At 47.2% G+C, this 17,085-nt stretch overlaps 1 protein-coding gene across 3 annotated transcripts in view; it reads left to right on the forward strand.

Moving 5' to 3' along the window:
* Positions 1 to 17,085, forward strand: part of LOC143291715 (uncharacterized) — a 29,424-nt gene that overhangs the window by 7,321 nt on the left and 5,018 nt on the right. For 2 of the 3 annotated variants that reach the window (XM_076601749.1, XM_076601750.1), the window contains exons 2-8: positions 443 to 671; positions 1,864 to 2,070; positions 2,339 to 2,372; positions 9,935 to 10,051; positions 12,644 to 12,767; positions 13,771 to 13,821; positions 14,022 to 14,165. In XM_076601749.1, coding sequence (XP_076457864.1) covers positions 488 to 671; positions 1,864 to 2,070; positions 2,339 to 2,372; positions 9,935 to 10,051; positions 12,644 to 12,767; positions 13,771 to 13,821; positions 14,022 to 14,165 — 861 coding nt within the window. In that variant the 5' untranslated portion in view covers positions 443 to 487. The remainder of the gene's footprint in view (positions 1 to 442; positions 672 to 1,863; positions 2,071 to 2,338; positions 2,373 to 9,934; positions 10,052 to 12,643; positions 12,768 to 13,770; positions 13,822 to 14,021; positions 14,166 to 17,085) is intronic. The other variant, XR_013056575.1, reaches the window with a different exon arrangement.

The following is a 17,085-nucleotide window of genomic DNA, read 5'->3' on the forward strand; positions in this document are numbered from 1 at the left end:
AACCTGGGGAATATTCATGCATTTATGCTACACCACATCTACTAAGTAGATGCCTGACTAATATCACAACCCAACGTGATTAGTCAGGCCTCGAGGCGAAAACTATAGACCTGGGTGAATATAGACTCTGGGGAATGAAGACCTGGGGGAACATAGACATGAGGGAACATATACTTGGGTAAATATAGACCTGGGGGAACATAGACGTGGTGCATTATAGACCAGAGGGACAAACACCTGGGGAAATAATAATAGATACGGGGAAACAGACCTGGGAATATATACTTGAGGGATAAAGACCTGGGGGAACATAGACCTGCAGGGAGTACAGACCTGGGGGAAAACAGCAAGGGAACATAGCCCTTGGGGAATTATAGGCCTTGGGGAACATAGAGGTGGGGCAATGCCGCTCTTACTGACATGCATGTCTTTATGTTCACAGACACATAGTGAACATTTGTCCGGCTGTTGACGTTAGTTTTGCGAGATGCTGCTGCAGCTGATGTTAGTGACACTGGTGATGACGGACACGGGTGACGCCAGCAGTGACACCACCTGTATCGCCGTCACTGACGTGTTCTTCACCAACGTCACCTGTCTGTTCGGACGGAACATGTCCAGGCTCAACTTCAACGTAAAGTTCTTCTATCCGGATCGCAACGCTGAGCCAGGTAGGGGTGTGTACGGGTGTGGGGGAGATGGGGTGGGTGGGTGGGAATGTGGGAGTATGGTTGGATGTGAGATACACACAGGTTAGTCTGTCTGTTATACAAATGACATTTTTGTAATCCCCCAGAAATTTGGTGTCTGACTGCAATATTAGTAAAAACAATAATCATAATGATAACCAGCTGCCATGGCGAAGTGGTTAGCGTCGCGGACTGACGGCTGGGAGGACGTGGGTTCGAATCCCAGCGGAGGTGGGTTTTTTGGCCCGTGGCTGGCTCCTACCCAGAGTTGAGTATGCTGTGGGCTTAAATGGGGAGACTGGGACCACACAGTCGAGTGTCATCCACTTCAAGGATGCGTCTTTGGGTGTGTTGCTCTAATTACCTGACCAACACTGCAAGTGACTGTATCTCTCGGGCCTGGTTAACGCCCGGATTTCATTATGACAGGAAGCGTAGAGTACAGCCTTGTCACACAGTCCCAAACCAAAATGGACCTCCATAGCAACATCGTCATCGTCATCCTCCTCTTCCATCATCATCAGTATAAGCAAAACAGTCTCAAAGTCTGTGGCCTTTCATGCCCCCCCCCACCCACCCCCCCCCCCTCCCCCCCTGTGACCTCAGTTTCGATACCCCTCCACTTCTGTGCTTGGGGTGTGTCCTGTCAATGTCTTCAGTTTCGGCAGCTTCATGGGGGGCTGTTGTTTGAGGGATGTGGTGGCGGTCTCCACTTTGGGAGGGACACTCACTCAGTCTGGCTCCGCGACTAAGCCATTATTGTCGTTAGTAGGGGGCGTAGTAGGTGGTGTCCTAAATCCTAAATCAGAACAGGCACCACTGAACACAACCGAAGTGACTCAGCAGCAGTGCAGGGTCTCCTCTGGTGTGTGACCTCCTGGCGACCTGACATCGATGGTTCCCTGTGGACTGCCAATGCTGGAACTGTGACGGACGAACCCGTGTGTGGCCGTGTATGGCGGAATCTAAATGAGCGGCGTGGGAGTAATGCCACTAAAACGGTGCAGATGATGTGGCAGCAAAAAAAAAAAAAAAAATCATAATGATAATGAATACTTCTTTTGTGCTTTCCTCCCTTAAACTAACCTTATCAATTAGTCAACATGTTGACTGACCTAAACTGACAAGAGAAATTCTAAAGTCTATGTTACCAACACATGTTCTGTCCCTTCAGAGACCGCTCTTGCCTGCAACACAAAGCGGTCTGGAGGCCTGGTGTGCCACAAAGGGAACGGCGTTGTCTTTGATGAAACTCGGGAGATCAATGACTACGTGACCTTCACAAGGCCTTCGTCCATTACAGTGCTGAGAGGAGAGTATCTGTGCCAGGCCATTCCTCACGTGGGCGGCTCTTTGGACTACTGCACACTGACCTATCGTGGTCAGTTCTTTGTGGTTTTGTTTTGTTGATGTTGTTATGTGACTCTCACTCTCTCTCTCTCTCTCTCTCTCTCTCTCTCTCTCTCTCTCTGTGTGTGTGTGTGTGTGTGTGTGTGTGTTTCTGCGTCTTTGTGCATGTGTGTGTGTGTGTGGGTGTGTGGGTGGGTGCGTGTATTTTTACGCATGTGAGTGAGTAAGAGTGTGTGTGTGTGAGAATGTGTGTGTGTGTGTTAATCCCATCTGAATTTTGTCTCCCCCACTGCTTTCAGAAATTCCAGGACTGGTTGTTCAGACTCGAACACCGTATCCTTTGGTAGATATTTGGAAGTGTGTGTGTGTGTGTGTGTGTGTGTGTGTGTGTTTGAAGGTAACATTAAACTGTTGCTTGTTACGAATAGCAGATCAAATTCTTAACGTAGAACAGATCTATCAACTTATCTTTCTATGTATTTCTCTATCTCTCTCTCTCTCTCTCTCTCTCTCTATATATATATATATATATATTTCTCTCTCTCTCTCTCTCTATATATATATATATAGAGAGAGAGAGAGAGAGAGAGAGAGAGAGAGAGAGAGAGAGAGAGAGCAAACAACTTGAGCAAGAAATAGACTGACAGACAGACAGACTGCTAATCAGATGGCCGGACAAATGAAGAGACATAATCGCTCACTCCTCTTCCTCCTATCGGAGGACTGACCAAAAACAGAACTACAGAACCTATCTTCCAAATGACGGCGTTAGTCTTCGCATCGTTCAGGAGGTTGACAGCGTGGACTTCCGCTGGAGCTCAGGCACGTGCTCTTCGTGACACTTCAAGAACGAGGACAAAATCTCTCCAGCCCTCGAGACCCGAATGATTATGGACAACCCCGACCTCTCTCTTCCTCGCCACTAGAATCCTGTCAGAAGACCCACAGTGATCTCTGCTTCACTCACTCAACACGATAAGGAAACCCAACCCTCACCCTCACGCCTGTGTCTGTAGTGGGAAATGAGCAGCCGATGAGAACAACAACGACAACAACATAAAAAAAAAAAAACCATGGACGTTGCACACTGACAAGTTGCTTTTCCATCGACAGAAACCACTCTGGAATGATGTACCCACGCAATATAACCTCCCTTTCATTGTGTCCAAATGCGACTGAAAGATAGGTCTGCTGTGAAGAGCTGAGTGATGCGATGCTTTCTGTCAAATGCGGCGTCGGATAGGGGATAGTCTCCCTTTCGGGATGATACCAGCGGATTGTATCTATGGTGTTTAACTTCACTTGTTTTTCTCCACTGTTGTGTCCGGTTCGTGTGAGAAATGGCATCTCCTTGATCATAACACAGGCCATTGTCCGCATCTGATAAAGCATAGGGTTTGACAAAGCTGAGCTGACAACTCATTGCATACACACATTTTGACTTCCCTTAAATTATTTCGGATCCCCACGCATGATATGCAAAAATAGGTTATTTATTACCTACTATTATATATTTTTTCACGCAAAATATTTGTTTGTTTTGTTTCCTTATACTTATATCAACCTTGAACGGACAGCTTTGTGAAGTCGCTGGATTGTGACGTTTTCTCTCGTAGATACAGGATTACCACTGAATTGTTAGTTATGTGCCTTGTCCATACTCAGTGAGGGTGGTGTGTGTAAACGCCATTGTGAATATATCTGACAAGTGTACAGGGTATAGAACTAAGTCCATGTTAGATAAAACAAATGGTTGTGTCTGATAAAAATTGGTTTAAATTCATAAACACATCTTCTCGCCGATCTATTTACCTACAATTACACACACCTTTCACCATATCCCATTTCACTCACCACGCTGAAATTACATCCCTTTATGTTCCAGCAAACTCAGCTTTACCCTTCCAAATATCCATACATCTCTTGACCCCACCACCCTCACTATGCCCTATCCCTCTTCCCATCACACTCTCCCTATACCCTATCCCACTTCCCATCACACGCACCCTACCCCTCTTCCCATCACACTCTCTAGAGGTACATCCTTCCCATCACACTCTCTCTACACCCTATCCCTCTTCCCATCACACCCTCCCTATCCCTCTTCCCATCACACTCTCCCTACACCCTATCCCTCTTCCCATCACACCCTCCCTACACCTATCCCTCTTCCCATCACACCCTCCCTATCCCTCTTCCCATCACACCCTCCCTAACCCCTATCCCTCTTCCCATCACACTCTCCCTACACCCTATCCCTCTTCCCATCACACCCTCCCTACACCCTATCCCTCTTCCCCATCACACCCATCCTACCCCTCTTCCCATCACACTGTCTAGAGGTACATCCTTCCCATCACACCCTCCCTACACACTATCCCTCTTCCCATCACACCCTCCCTACACCCCCTCCCTACACCCATCCCTCTTCCCATCACACCCTCCCTACACCTATCCCTCTTCCCATCACACCCTCCCATCACACCCTCCCTACACCTATCCCTCTTCCCATCACACCCTCCCTATCCCTCTTCCCATCACACTCTCCCTATCCCTCTTCATCCCTCTTCACATCACACCCACCCTATCCCTCTTCCCATCACACTCTCCCTATCCCTCTTCCCATCACACTCTCCCTATCCCTCTTCCCATCACACCCACCCTATCCCTCTTCCCATCACACCCTCCCTACACCCTATCCCTCTTCCCATCACACCCTCCCTACACCCTACCCTCTTCCCATCACATTCTCTGTACACCCTATCCCTCTTCCCATCACACCCTCCCTACACCCTATCCCTCTTCCCCATCACACCCTCCCTACACCCTATCCCACTTCCCATCACACCCATCCTACCCCTCTTCCCATCACACTGTCTGGTACATCCTTCCCATCACACCCTCCCTACACCCTATCCATCTTCCCATCACACCCTCCCTACATCCTATCCCTCTTCCCATCACACCCACCCTATCCTCTTCCCATCACACCCTCCCTACACCCTATCCCTCTTCCCATCACATCCTCCCTACATCCTATCCCTCTTCCCATCACGCCCTTCCTACACACCCTATCCCTCTTCCCATCACACCCACCCTATCCTCTTCCCATCACACCCTCCCTACACCCTATCCCTCTTCCCATCACACCCACCCTATCCTCTTCCCATCACACCCTCCCTACCCCTATCCCTCTTCCCATCACACCCTCCCTACACCCTATCCCTCTTCCCATCACACCCTCCATACACCCTATCCCTCTTCCCATCACACCCACCTATCCTCTTCCCATCACACCCTCCCTACACCCTATCCCTCTTCCCATCACACCCTCCATACACCCTATCCCTCTTCCCATCACACCCACCCTATCCTCTTCCCATCACACCCTCCCTACACCCTATCCCTCTTCCCATCACACCCTCCCTACACCCTATCCCTCTTCCCATCACACCCACCCTATCCTCTTCCCATCACACCCTCCCTACACCCTATCCCTCTTCCCATCACACCCTCCCTACACCCTATCCCTCTTCCCATCACACCCTCCATACACCCTATCCCTCTTCCCATCACACCCTCACTTCCCAACCTTGTATGTCACACACCTTTCCCATCACACCCTCACTTCCCAACCTTGTATGTCACACACCTTTCCCATCACACCCTCACTTCCCAACCTTGTATGTCACACACCTTCCCATTGCACCCTCACTTCCCAACCTTGTATGTCACACACCTTCCCATCACACCCTCACTTCCCAACCTTGTATGTCACACACCTTCCCATCACACCCTCACTTCCCAACCTTGTATGTCACACACCTTCCCATCACACCCTCACTTCCCAACCTTGTATGTCACACACCTTCCCATCACACCCTCACTTCCCAACCTTGTACATCACACACCTTCCCATCACACCCTCACTTCCCAGCCCTTGTACATCACACACCTTCCCATTGCACCCTCACTTCCCAGCCCTTGTACATCACACACCTTCCCATCACACCCTCACTTCCCAGCCCTTGTACATCACACACCTTCCCATCACACCCTCACTTCCCAACCTTGTATGTCACACACCTTTCCCATCACACCCTCACTTCCCAACCTTGTATGTCACACACCTTCCCATCACACCCTCACTTCCCAACCTTGTATGTCACACACCTTCCCATCACACCCTCACTTCCCAACCTTGTATGTCACACACCTTCCCATCACACCCTCACTTCCCAACCTTGTATGTCACACACCTTCCCATCACACCCTCACTTCCCAGCCCTTGTACGTCACACACCTTCCCATCACACCCTCACTTCCCAACCTTGTATGTCACACACCTTCCCATCACACCCTCACTTCCCAACCTTGTATGTCACACACCTTCCCATCACACCCTCACTTCCCAACCTTGTATGTCACACACCTTCCCATCACACCCTCACTTCCCAACCTTGTATGTCACACACCTTCCCATCACACCCTCACTTCCCAACCTTGTATGTCACACACCTTCCCATCACACCCTCACTTCCCAACCTTGTATGTCACACACCTTCCCATCACACCCTCACTTCCCAACCTTGTATGTCACACACCTTCCCATCACACCCTCACTTCCCAGCCTTGTATGTCACACACCTTTCCCATCACACCCTCACTTCCCAACCTTGTATGTCACACACCTTCCCATCACACCCTCACTTCCCAACCTTGTATGTCACACACCTTCCCATCACACCCTCACTTCCCAACCTTGTATGTCACACACCTTCCCATCACACCCTCACTTCCCAACCTTGTATGTCACACACCTTCCCATCACACCCTCACTTCCCAACCTTGTATGTCACACACCTTCCCATCACACCCTCACTTCCCAACCTTGTATGTCACACACCTTCCCATCACACCCTCACTTCCCAGCCCTTGTACATCACACACCTTCCCATCACACCCTCACTTCCCAACCTTGTATGTCACACACCTTCCCATCACACCCTCACTTCCCAACCTTGTATGTCACACACCTTCCCATCACACCCTCACTTCCCAACCTTGTATGTCACACACCTTCCCATCACACCCTCACTTCCCAACCTTGTATGTCACACACCTTCCCATCACACCCTCACTTCCCAACCTTGTATGTCACACACCTTCCCATCACACCCTCACTTCCCAACCTTGTATGTCACACACCTTCCCATCACCCCCCTTCATCATCCTCACTACACACACACACCCCTACCCTCACTACACCTTCCTCCCTCACCATCCCTCTTCCCGTCACACCCTCACTACACACCCCCTTCCCAATTCTCACCCTCACTACACCTCACCCCCCTCTTCAATACCACAGCCAAAAAACCACATCCACTCAATCTCCAAACTCCCACGTTTTCAGACCCCCACAACTAACACGCTTCATTCCCCTCCCACCACACACATCCCTACACCCATCACACCACCTTCCTCCCACCAAATCCTCCAACCAGTCCCCCCCCCCCCTTCCCAACTTATACCACAGCATCTCTCCTCTCACCTCATGAACTCTCCACCACCAATCTCTCTCTTCCCCAGTTAACACCCTCACACCACACCACACCATCCCACCCACCCACCCACAACCACATCCACCTCAGTCTCCCGTCACTTACCCCCTCCCTCCCCACCCGAACCACGCACTTTACCGTGACACCCTTTATTCAAATAGCAATCAAAAGAGCCGCTTTTGATGCCAGGTTTGAGTGAATATTTGTTTACCTGCACGTGAAAACACTAACTTTAAACATTTTTATTTTAATAATATTGTTGTTGTTGCTAATCTCCCTCTTCCAAGTGCATTTTTTTCATTCAGAAGTCTTCTTCACAGTGGAGAAAGTTGTAGGAAAAATGGTCTTCCGTTACATACCGTGAGAACAGGCGGATGTAAATGGGTCAGAAAAGAGTCCACAATCTAAACGTCAGCCTACCCAGTGAGGAAGGAGTTAGTTGTCAGGAAGAAGTCCACACTTCCTTGAGATCGGGACATTGATGATCAGGAAGAATGACCCACAGTGTCTGAAGATTAGGAAATGGAGGAAGAAAAATGGCCCATACTGACTGCAGGATGGGATACTGAAAAAGGAATAGACCACTCTGCACGTAAGGAAGGAATGGACCACTCTGCTTGGAGATGGGAAGGAACACTGAGGTCAACACTGTATTGGAGAGACAGGAACACTGAACCCAACACTGTATTGGAGAGATAGGAACACTGAGGCCAACACTGTATTGGAGAGATAGGAACACTGAGATCAACACTGTATCGGAGAGATAGGAACACTGAGGCCAACACTGTATTGGAGAGATAGGAACACTGAACCCAACACTGTATTGGAGAGATAGGAACACTGAGGCCAGCACTGTATTGGAGAGATAGGAACACTGAGGCCAACACTGTATTGGAGAGATAGGAACACTGAGATCAACACTGTATTGGAGAGATAGGAACACTGAGGCCAGCACTGTATTGGAGAGATAGGAACACTGAGGCCAACACTGTATTGGAGAGATAGGAACACTGAGGCCAACACTGTATTGGAGATAGGAACACTGAACCCAGCACTGTATTGGAGAGATAGGAACACTGAGGCCAGCACTGTATTGGAGATAGGAACACTGAGGCCAACACTGTATTGGAGATAGGAACACTGAGGCCAACACTGTATTGGAGAGACAGGAACACTGAGGCCAACACTGTATTGGAGAAATAGGAACACTGAGGCCAGCACTGTATTGGAGAGATAGGAACACTGAACCCAACACTGTATTGGAGATAGGAACACTGAGGCCAGCACTGTATTGGAGAGATAGGAACACTGAGGCCAGCACTGTATTGGAGATAGGAACACTGAGGCCAACACTGTATTGGAGATAGGAACACTGAGGCCAGCACTGTATTGGAGAGATAGGAACACTGAGGCCAGCACTGTATTGGAGATAGGAACACTGAGGCCAGCACTGTATTGGAGAGATAGGAACACTGAGGCCAACACTGTATTGGAGAGATAGGAACACTGAGGCCAACACTGTATTGGAGAGATAGGAACACTGAGGCCAGCACTGTATTGGAGAGATAGGAACACTGAGGCCAGCACTGTATTGGAGATAGGAACACTGAACCCAACACTGTATTGGAGAGATAGGAACACTGAACCCAACACTGTATTGGAGAGATAGGAACACTGAGGCCAGCACTGTATTGGAGAAATAGGAACACTGAACCCAACACTGTATTGGAGAGATAGGAACACTGAACCCAACACTGTATTGGAGAGATAGGAACACTGAGGCCAGCACTGTATTGGAGATAGTGGAACACTGAGGTCAGCACTGTATTGGAGAGAGTGGAACACTGAACCCAACACTGTATTGGAGAGAGTGGAACACTGAGGAAGGAACGGACCACAGGACCTGGAAGTCGGAACATTGAGGAAGGAATGACCCACAATCCCTGGGGGTAGGAAGGAATGGTCCAAGTTGTCTGCGGGTAGGAACTTTAATGAAGAAATGGCCCACACTGCGTAGAGGTAGGAACTCTGAGGGAGGAATGGACCATATTCACTTCATCCCAACGGTGAGGAGGTGGGAGCGACGAGGAAGGAACTGCTTGCGATGACGTGGTTTTAACAGGTGGCAGATATGGGTGAGATAGGATTGGGGGAAATGGGTGAGATAGGAATGACCACTGACACGGTATGTGTGTGTGAGGGGGGAGGGGGTGGGTGGGCAGGTGGGTGTTGAGGTTCGGGATGGGTGAGGCAGGAATGCCTACTGACACGGTGAGGGCTGTGAATGGGTGGGACAGAAACAACACACAGACACGACCTTAACAGTCTTGCAAGACAACCTCCTGAACAGGAAGGCAGCGACCCAGCGGTTATTGTCCTGGTCATTATCGTACTTCTCCTCATCATAGCTGTGATCATCGTTTGTGTGATCCTATATATAAAGCGAGACAGGTAAGCAAGCTGTTTACTGTTATTTCTTCAAATGATTCAGAGACAAATTCGTCTAAAATTTAGTTTACAAGTTATTTGTTCATTATGTTATCTTTTGGAGATCTGGCAAATCTTGAGTCAGTGTTGTTACTGACTCGAGCAAACTGATGAAGCGAAGGAGGTGGCTGCTTTATAAATCGGACATGCATAAGAGTCTCTTTAAAAGATGAATTTCGTGAATGCAAAAAGTCTCAAAAGAGGAGAAACCGTTGACATTCACAGAAATGTTCACAGATACATTTGCAGAAAAAAGGATACGGAATTTTGTAGAAAGGAAACACACTCAAACACATACACTTATTTTGAAAGACATGCATTCGACTTGTTAGATATGTGTATTAGAAAATACTTTGACATGAGAAGGCATTTGTAGAGAGAAATACTCTGATGGATGGATATTTGTAGAAAAAAGAATACATTCAAACAGGGCTGACATAGTTAGAGATATATAACACGGTCAAGAAAGTGGACATTTGTAGAAAGAGATGCGTTTACAGACCGCGGATACTTGTACGATACTATCCATTCAAATTGTACGATGCTATCCATTCAAATTGTATTTACTATCCATTCAAATACCAAGTACTTGTACGATACTATCCATTCAAATTGTACGATACTATCCATTCAAATTGTACGATACTATCCATTCAAATACCAAGTACTTGTACGATACTATCCATTCAAATTGTACGATACTATCCATTCAAATTGTCCAGATTTCTCTGAGTGAAATTCGGGCTGCTCTCCCCAGGGAGAGCGCGTCGCTACATGACAGTGGCATCCATTTGTTGTATTTTTTTCTGCCTGCAATTCTTTTTGCTTTCCTATCGAAGTGGATAGAATTTTGCCAGGGACAACCTATTTGTTGTCGTGGGTTCTTTTACGTGCGCTAAATGCATGCTGCACACGGGACCTCGATTTATCGCCTCATCCAAATGACTAGCGTCCAGACCACCGCTCAAGGTCTAGTGGAGGGGGAGAAAATATTGGCGACTGCCTTGTAACTAAAACCAGTGCATTCAGATTCTCTCGTTTTCTAGGTGGTCACGTTACCTCTAGGCCAGCACTCCACAACATAGACATACTGGTGGGGAAAAAAGAGAGAGAAACGAATAATTAAGTTAGATATACGTACAAAAACGGAACTGATAAACATAAATGAGTGTGAAAAGAAAAGTTATTTAAGCATGTGGATACTTATAGGTGGAAACAAAATGGATTCAAAGAGGTGGATATTTGAAGACCTTGTTCGCGAACAGGTAAACATCTACACAGAAACTGCATTAAGAACAAACTTAAAGAAAGAGGGATTTGTTTTATAAGAAGACAATACACTCAGTCAGAAAAATTGTTTAAAGCATAAACAGTTGTACAAAATAAAGGAAAACGTACGAACAAACAAACAACAATGTCGGAAAAGACATGAGTCACGAAATGAATAATCATATAATCAAACACTCGATTTGACCACGTCTATGTTATTTTGATGTTGCTCTGCCATAACTGTTCTTATTGTTGTGCCGTTGAGGATGTATGTATATATGTATGTAGACCAACAGCAAAATGAGAGCTGTAAATCAATAGTTTCTGCATGGTCTTCATGTCAATGGTTTCTACACTGGAATGGGAAAACTATGAGTCTCAAACTAGATGACAAGGTGCTGCAGACTTGGGGCTAGTTCTAAAACCCTGATGGCCGGGAGAGTGGAGATGTAACTTGGGCAAGACTGTCTGCACTATAATCAAATTCTCGCCCAGATAGTCTGGACCGCAGCTCCCTCTGCTTCTCTGCTGGTCTTAGTCGGACACATTTATCATAGTATACCATGTATGTATGTGTATATGTATATAAGGAGCAGTGTGGCAGAATGGATAAGACGTTCATCTGCCAGTGTAGTGTCCATGAGGGTGTGGGTTCGAATCCCGCTCTCGCCCTTTCTCCCAAGTTTCACTGGAAAATAGAACTGAGCGTCTAGTCATTCGGATGAAACGATAAACGGAGGTCCCGTGTGCAGCACGCACTTGGCGCACTGAAAAAAATCCCAGGGCAATGAAAGTGTTTTCCTCTGGCAAAATCCTAAAGAAGAAATCCATTCTGATTGGTGCACAGATATATGTGCATGCACTTAAAGCCTGGCAAGCGCATTGGATCATGCTGCTGTCAGGATATCTGCCAGGCAGATGTGGTGTAATGTACATGGATTCGTCTGAACGCAGTGACACCTCATTGAGAAACAGAAACAGTATGTATGCATGTATGTGTAGATGTTTGGTTTTGTGTGTACATGCGGAGGTTTGTATGTACGTATGTATGTAAGTGTAAGTGCGCGTGTATATACATCTCTCTCTCTCTCTCTCTCTCTCTCTCTCTCTCTCTATATATATATATATATATATATATATATATATATATATATATGTGTGTGTGTGTGTGTGTGTGTGTGTGTGTGAATGAATGCATCGAAAAAGAAATGATCCGCACACACAAGCAGACAGATGAATGGACGGAAGGAGCACAGTGGTGATGGTCTGTTCCCTGTGCTATGACAGGATCCGGAAGTGGCGTCTGGGAGCGTTGTGGCCGGGAGCTGTCGGGGATCCCAGGGAAAATGACCCACAGAGTCCTAGGGCAACAGCAATCCCGGAGGGCTTGCCACAGTACTTCTACAACCTGGTATGTCTGGGCATGTACACTGAAGGGCAGACCGGAACGTAAGGATGGGGCGTTATGATAGGTTTTGAGTATGTGGTCGTGAGAACTATGGGATGTTTCCATGTTCTCTCTTGCTCTTATTCTTTCTCTCACACAAGCACATAAATGCACGCACAGACATACACGTGCATAAGCACACGCATTCATACACATAAATGCACAAACACACACACGTTTTCTTAATCTCATCTCATGCATCACCTGTTTTGTTTTGTTTTTTCTTCTTATTCTTCAGCTGTTTTTATCTTTTTTCGAGTATCTTACCTCTTGAGAATTCCTGAGATCAATTTTGAATTCAACATACACACACACACACACACACTCTCTCTCTCTCTCTCTCTCTCTCTCTCTCTCTCTCACACACACACACACACACACACACACACACACACACATACACATGTACACATGCACACATACACATGCACACATAATTATATATACACACGCACTCACACACACACACACGTACACAACACCAACGACAACAGCAACACCAAAAACAACAGCAGTAACATCAATTTGATTCAAATGACCACATAATACGCAAAATAATTTAGATACACAACAATTAATTTTAGAAACCTTCTACCCCTGCCCCACAACAAACAAGAAAAAAACGAAAAGCAAACAACAAAAATTACAACATAATCTTATTACATTATTATCTATGGTGAGTGAGTGTGTGTGTGTGTGTGTGTGTGTGTGTGTGTAGTATCCATGACTACTCATTTAGCGTTGCGGAATGGCCAGCGTATCTAAATGATTGTCTACAGGGATTGCAGCTCTACGTACCTGTTGTTTATGAAGTAGAGTGAACAGACAATGCTGTTTGCCCTTCTGTCTGCATTGCTAACACAGTGGAACAGACAGACAGGTAATGCCTGAGTTTCTGAATGTATTGTTTCACACAGCTGAATAAATGTTAATACTATTTGTTTTTCTGTCTTTGTTGTTTCCCTAGGGATGGAGAGATGGGGCGAAGGATGAAGGTGACCCAAAACCTGGTGACAAGGTTACAAAGCCATTCCAATAGATCTGTCTGTCTCTCCTCTCTGTGTGTGTGTGTGTGTGTGTGTGTGTGTGTGTGTGTGTGTAGAGAGAGAGAGAGAGAGAGAGAGAGAGAGAGAGTGTGTGTGTGTGTGTAAAGAACTCGATTCAAAAATACTTATACCAGGATAACACAGTCAAACCATTCTCATTTCCCCCTCACAGAACGCACCACGAGGACGGGACACACACCACAGACAGGGACCAGACCGTGAACCAGATCTGACGGACACAGCTACACTAGATCAGCCTCTGTTACTCCCTGCACCGGGGAGTGTGAAGCCCTCTGCAACGACCTCCTTCATCATGGTGAGTGTCTGTTGGTGTGTGTGTGTGTGTGTGTGTGTGTGTGTGAGGAAAGAGAGTACGAGTGCTGAGAGGGGGACAGGGGGTGGAGGGCGGGGAGAGACTGACACTGACACTTGGCAATACTGTCCTCTTGGCAAGGGAACAATATATGAACAGACAAAAACAACTGCAGTTTCCACGAAAATGAATACAGTGTTGGGAGCAAAAAATAAAATAAAGAAATAAAAACCGAAACCATAGCTATAAACGTTAACACCGACAATCAGGCATACTTAAAAAAAAATTATAAAGGATAGTATGGTCATATATAATGTAACTGTAACCTTACATTCGAAACCTTAGTGATGTTCGTCCTTCGGATTCGAAGATGGCCATGGTTTCAAATATCAGATGGAAGATCGGTGGCTGTGGGTCTGGAGGTGACTGACGAGGCCAATCCAGCCTTGAAAGCTCTCCAACTGGAGCACAAGTGAGTGGGTGCTTTCATGGCAGTGGATTTACTCGGGCCTTGCGCACAGCACGCTTTTGTTGCGCCTCAGTGATGGACCTGGCTTCAGCTGCATGGGCTCTTGTGATGATCTTGCTGCACAAAGCTGGACGGTCTAAAACAAGCATCTCCCACGTGTTGATGTTAACGCCCAGGTCTTTGAGGGACGCTTCGAGGCAGTCTTGGTAGTGTTTCTTCTGCCCTCCAACTGAGCTCTTGCTCTTACACGGTTCTCCGTACAGCAGCTGCTTAGGCTATCGACTGGCATTCTGACCAATGTCCAGCCCACCTGGCTTGGTCTTTCTAAAGGAGGGTGTAGACGCTGCAGAAGCCAGCTCGTTCTAGGACTTCCGTGTCTGCCACCTGATGTGGTCTCGCTGCCGTTAAGGTGGATGGCAGGGAGCTACCAGTGTTAGTCTGCCACGAGGCCACGCACTAGATGAGACTGCTCTGCAGCTGAGTCACTTCGATCATGTTCAGTTCAGTTCAGTTACTCAAGTAGGCGTCACAGCGTTCGGACAAATCACATCTGCTAAGCGATGGCTGACCAGCAGCATAACCAAACGTGCTTATGTCTTGAGAGAAAGAAAGAAAAAGGATGCCACACCTTGTTCAGTAATGTCTGATCAATGCCCACAGCACACCACCCCTAGGCCCCTACTGATGACAGCAATAACAAAATCACCAAGCCAGACACAGTGAGGGTTCTACATTGAGTAAAAATCATAGCTCCGCTGACAGTCCCAGCATGAATCTGTTGACACCCAAGGCTGACAGAAACTCACTGCATGCCTGGACGTGGAAGTGACATGGAAACTAGCGTCATCATGGGGGCAGTTCTTTATGGCCACATAATCGAAGGCACGTTTTATTTTCTTCTGTATAGTGGACACAGACTGTTGATCAGAATAATGAGCATGCTGCTATGGAGGTCCATTTAGCTTTAGGACTAAATGACAAGACTGTATTTTTACACTCACTTTCATATTGTACGCGGAACGATTTACCTACCTGCATCATAGGTCATGAAATTTGAGCAACACTCCCAACAGACGTCTTACATCCTTGAGGTGGACGGCTGTCGACAGTGTGGTCGAGAACTTTCCAATAGCACATATCTCTGAACTGACGCCAGACACAGGTGAAGCTAGAGCCCTCTTTGTCTCAAACCCGTGTCCTTCCCGTCACCTGACTGCAAAGGCTAACAGCGGATGACAGGTTCTGTAGCATTCAGCCAATAACTGTCGTGGCTTGTCATTATCTACGTGGCTACGTTTTACGATGAATGAGAGCAGAGAATTTCTGACCTTCCTTCTCAGCATTCATCACACTGCACCTGACACAGTCATGCAAGTTTACCAGTCACAGTGTTTATATGTGCATAGGATCGCACAGTTTTCCACAAATCCAGGAGTTTTCGTGGCATTGACAGATGTTGTTTTTTTTAATTCCTTGCCACTCAGTAACTGACCCAACTGTCCAGGTGGCACAGGTGTGATGCAGACGTTCAGCCCCACACCACCTGTCCTTGTCACTGACGTGCAGGCACAATGAATGGGAACCAACACCACCTGACCCAAGTTGGTCAGGCAGAGCGTGACTGGAACAGGTCACAGCTGACAGTTGATGCTGGCTGTGCAGACTCAGCAAGCAGGCCTGTGTTCTTTGTGGTGTGGTGGCCAAGTGGACAGAGAGCCACACTGGGAAGCTGGGGACCCGGGGTCCATTCACACAAGCACCTGGGTTTTCATTTCCCTTGTTTGTCTTTATTTCCTCCTCCACAAGACCTTGAGGGATGGTCTGGTGTACTGTCAGAGGAGATGATGAAATGAAATGAGAGTTGTCCTGATGACTGATGGGGAAAAACATATGCATGTACCCAGATTGAGACTGACGGCCCAATGTTTATTTTGCTATTTCATTTTGGTTGTGATAGTTTGCTAGTAGTGGTAGTAATAGTGGTTGGTGGTTGGTAGTAGCAGCAGCGGCAGTGGTTGCGGTGGTGGTGGTGGCTGCGACCATGACTGCGCACACACAAAGACACACACACAGGTTTCAAGTTTCACACACACACACACACACACACACACACACAAGTTTCAAGTTTCACACAGACACACACACACACACACACACACACACACACACACACACACACACACACACACTGGAACACAATTTTCAGGTTTTGTGATTGTCAGTGCAGTTGTTGCTCTGTTCCTGCTACAGTTCACATGTTCTTTGGCTGATGACGAAAACGACGACAACGACGACAATGATGCGTATACGAAATAGAAGAGGAGGAGGAGGAGGAAGAAGAAGTTGATGATGACCATGCAAGTGGTGTTAGTGGTGGTGGTGGGATGGTGGCAGTGGTGGTGATGGTGATGGTGGTGGTTGTGGTGAGGATGTAGATACTGCTGCAACTGGTGG

Source organism: Babylonia areolata, chromosome 17, assembly GCF_041734735.1.
Source record: "Babylonia areolata isolate BAREFJ2019XMU chromosome 17, ASM4173473v1, whole genome shotgun sequence".
NCBI lineage: Eukaryota > Metazoa > Mollusca > Gastropoda > Neogastropoda > Buccinidae > Babylonia > Babylonia areolata.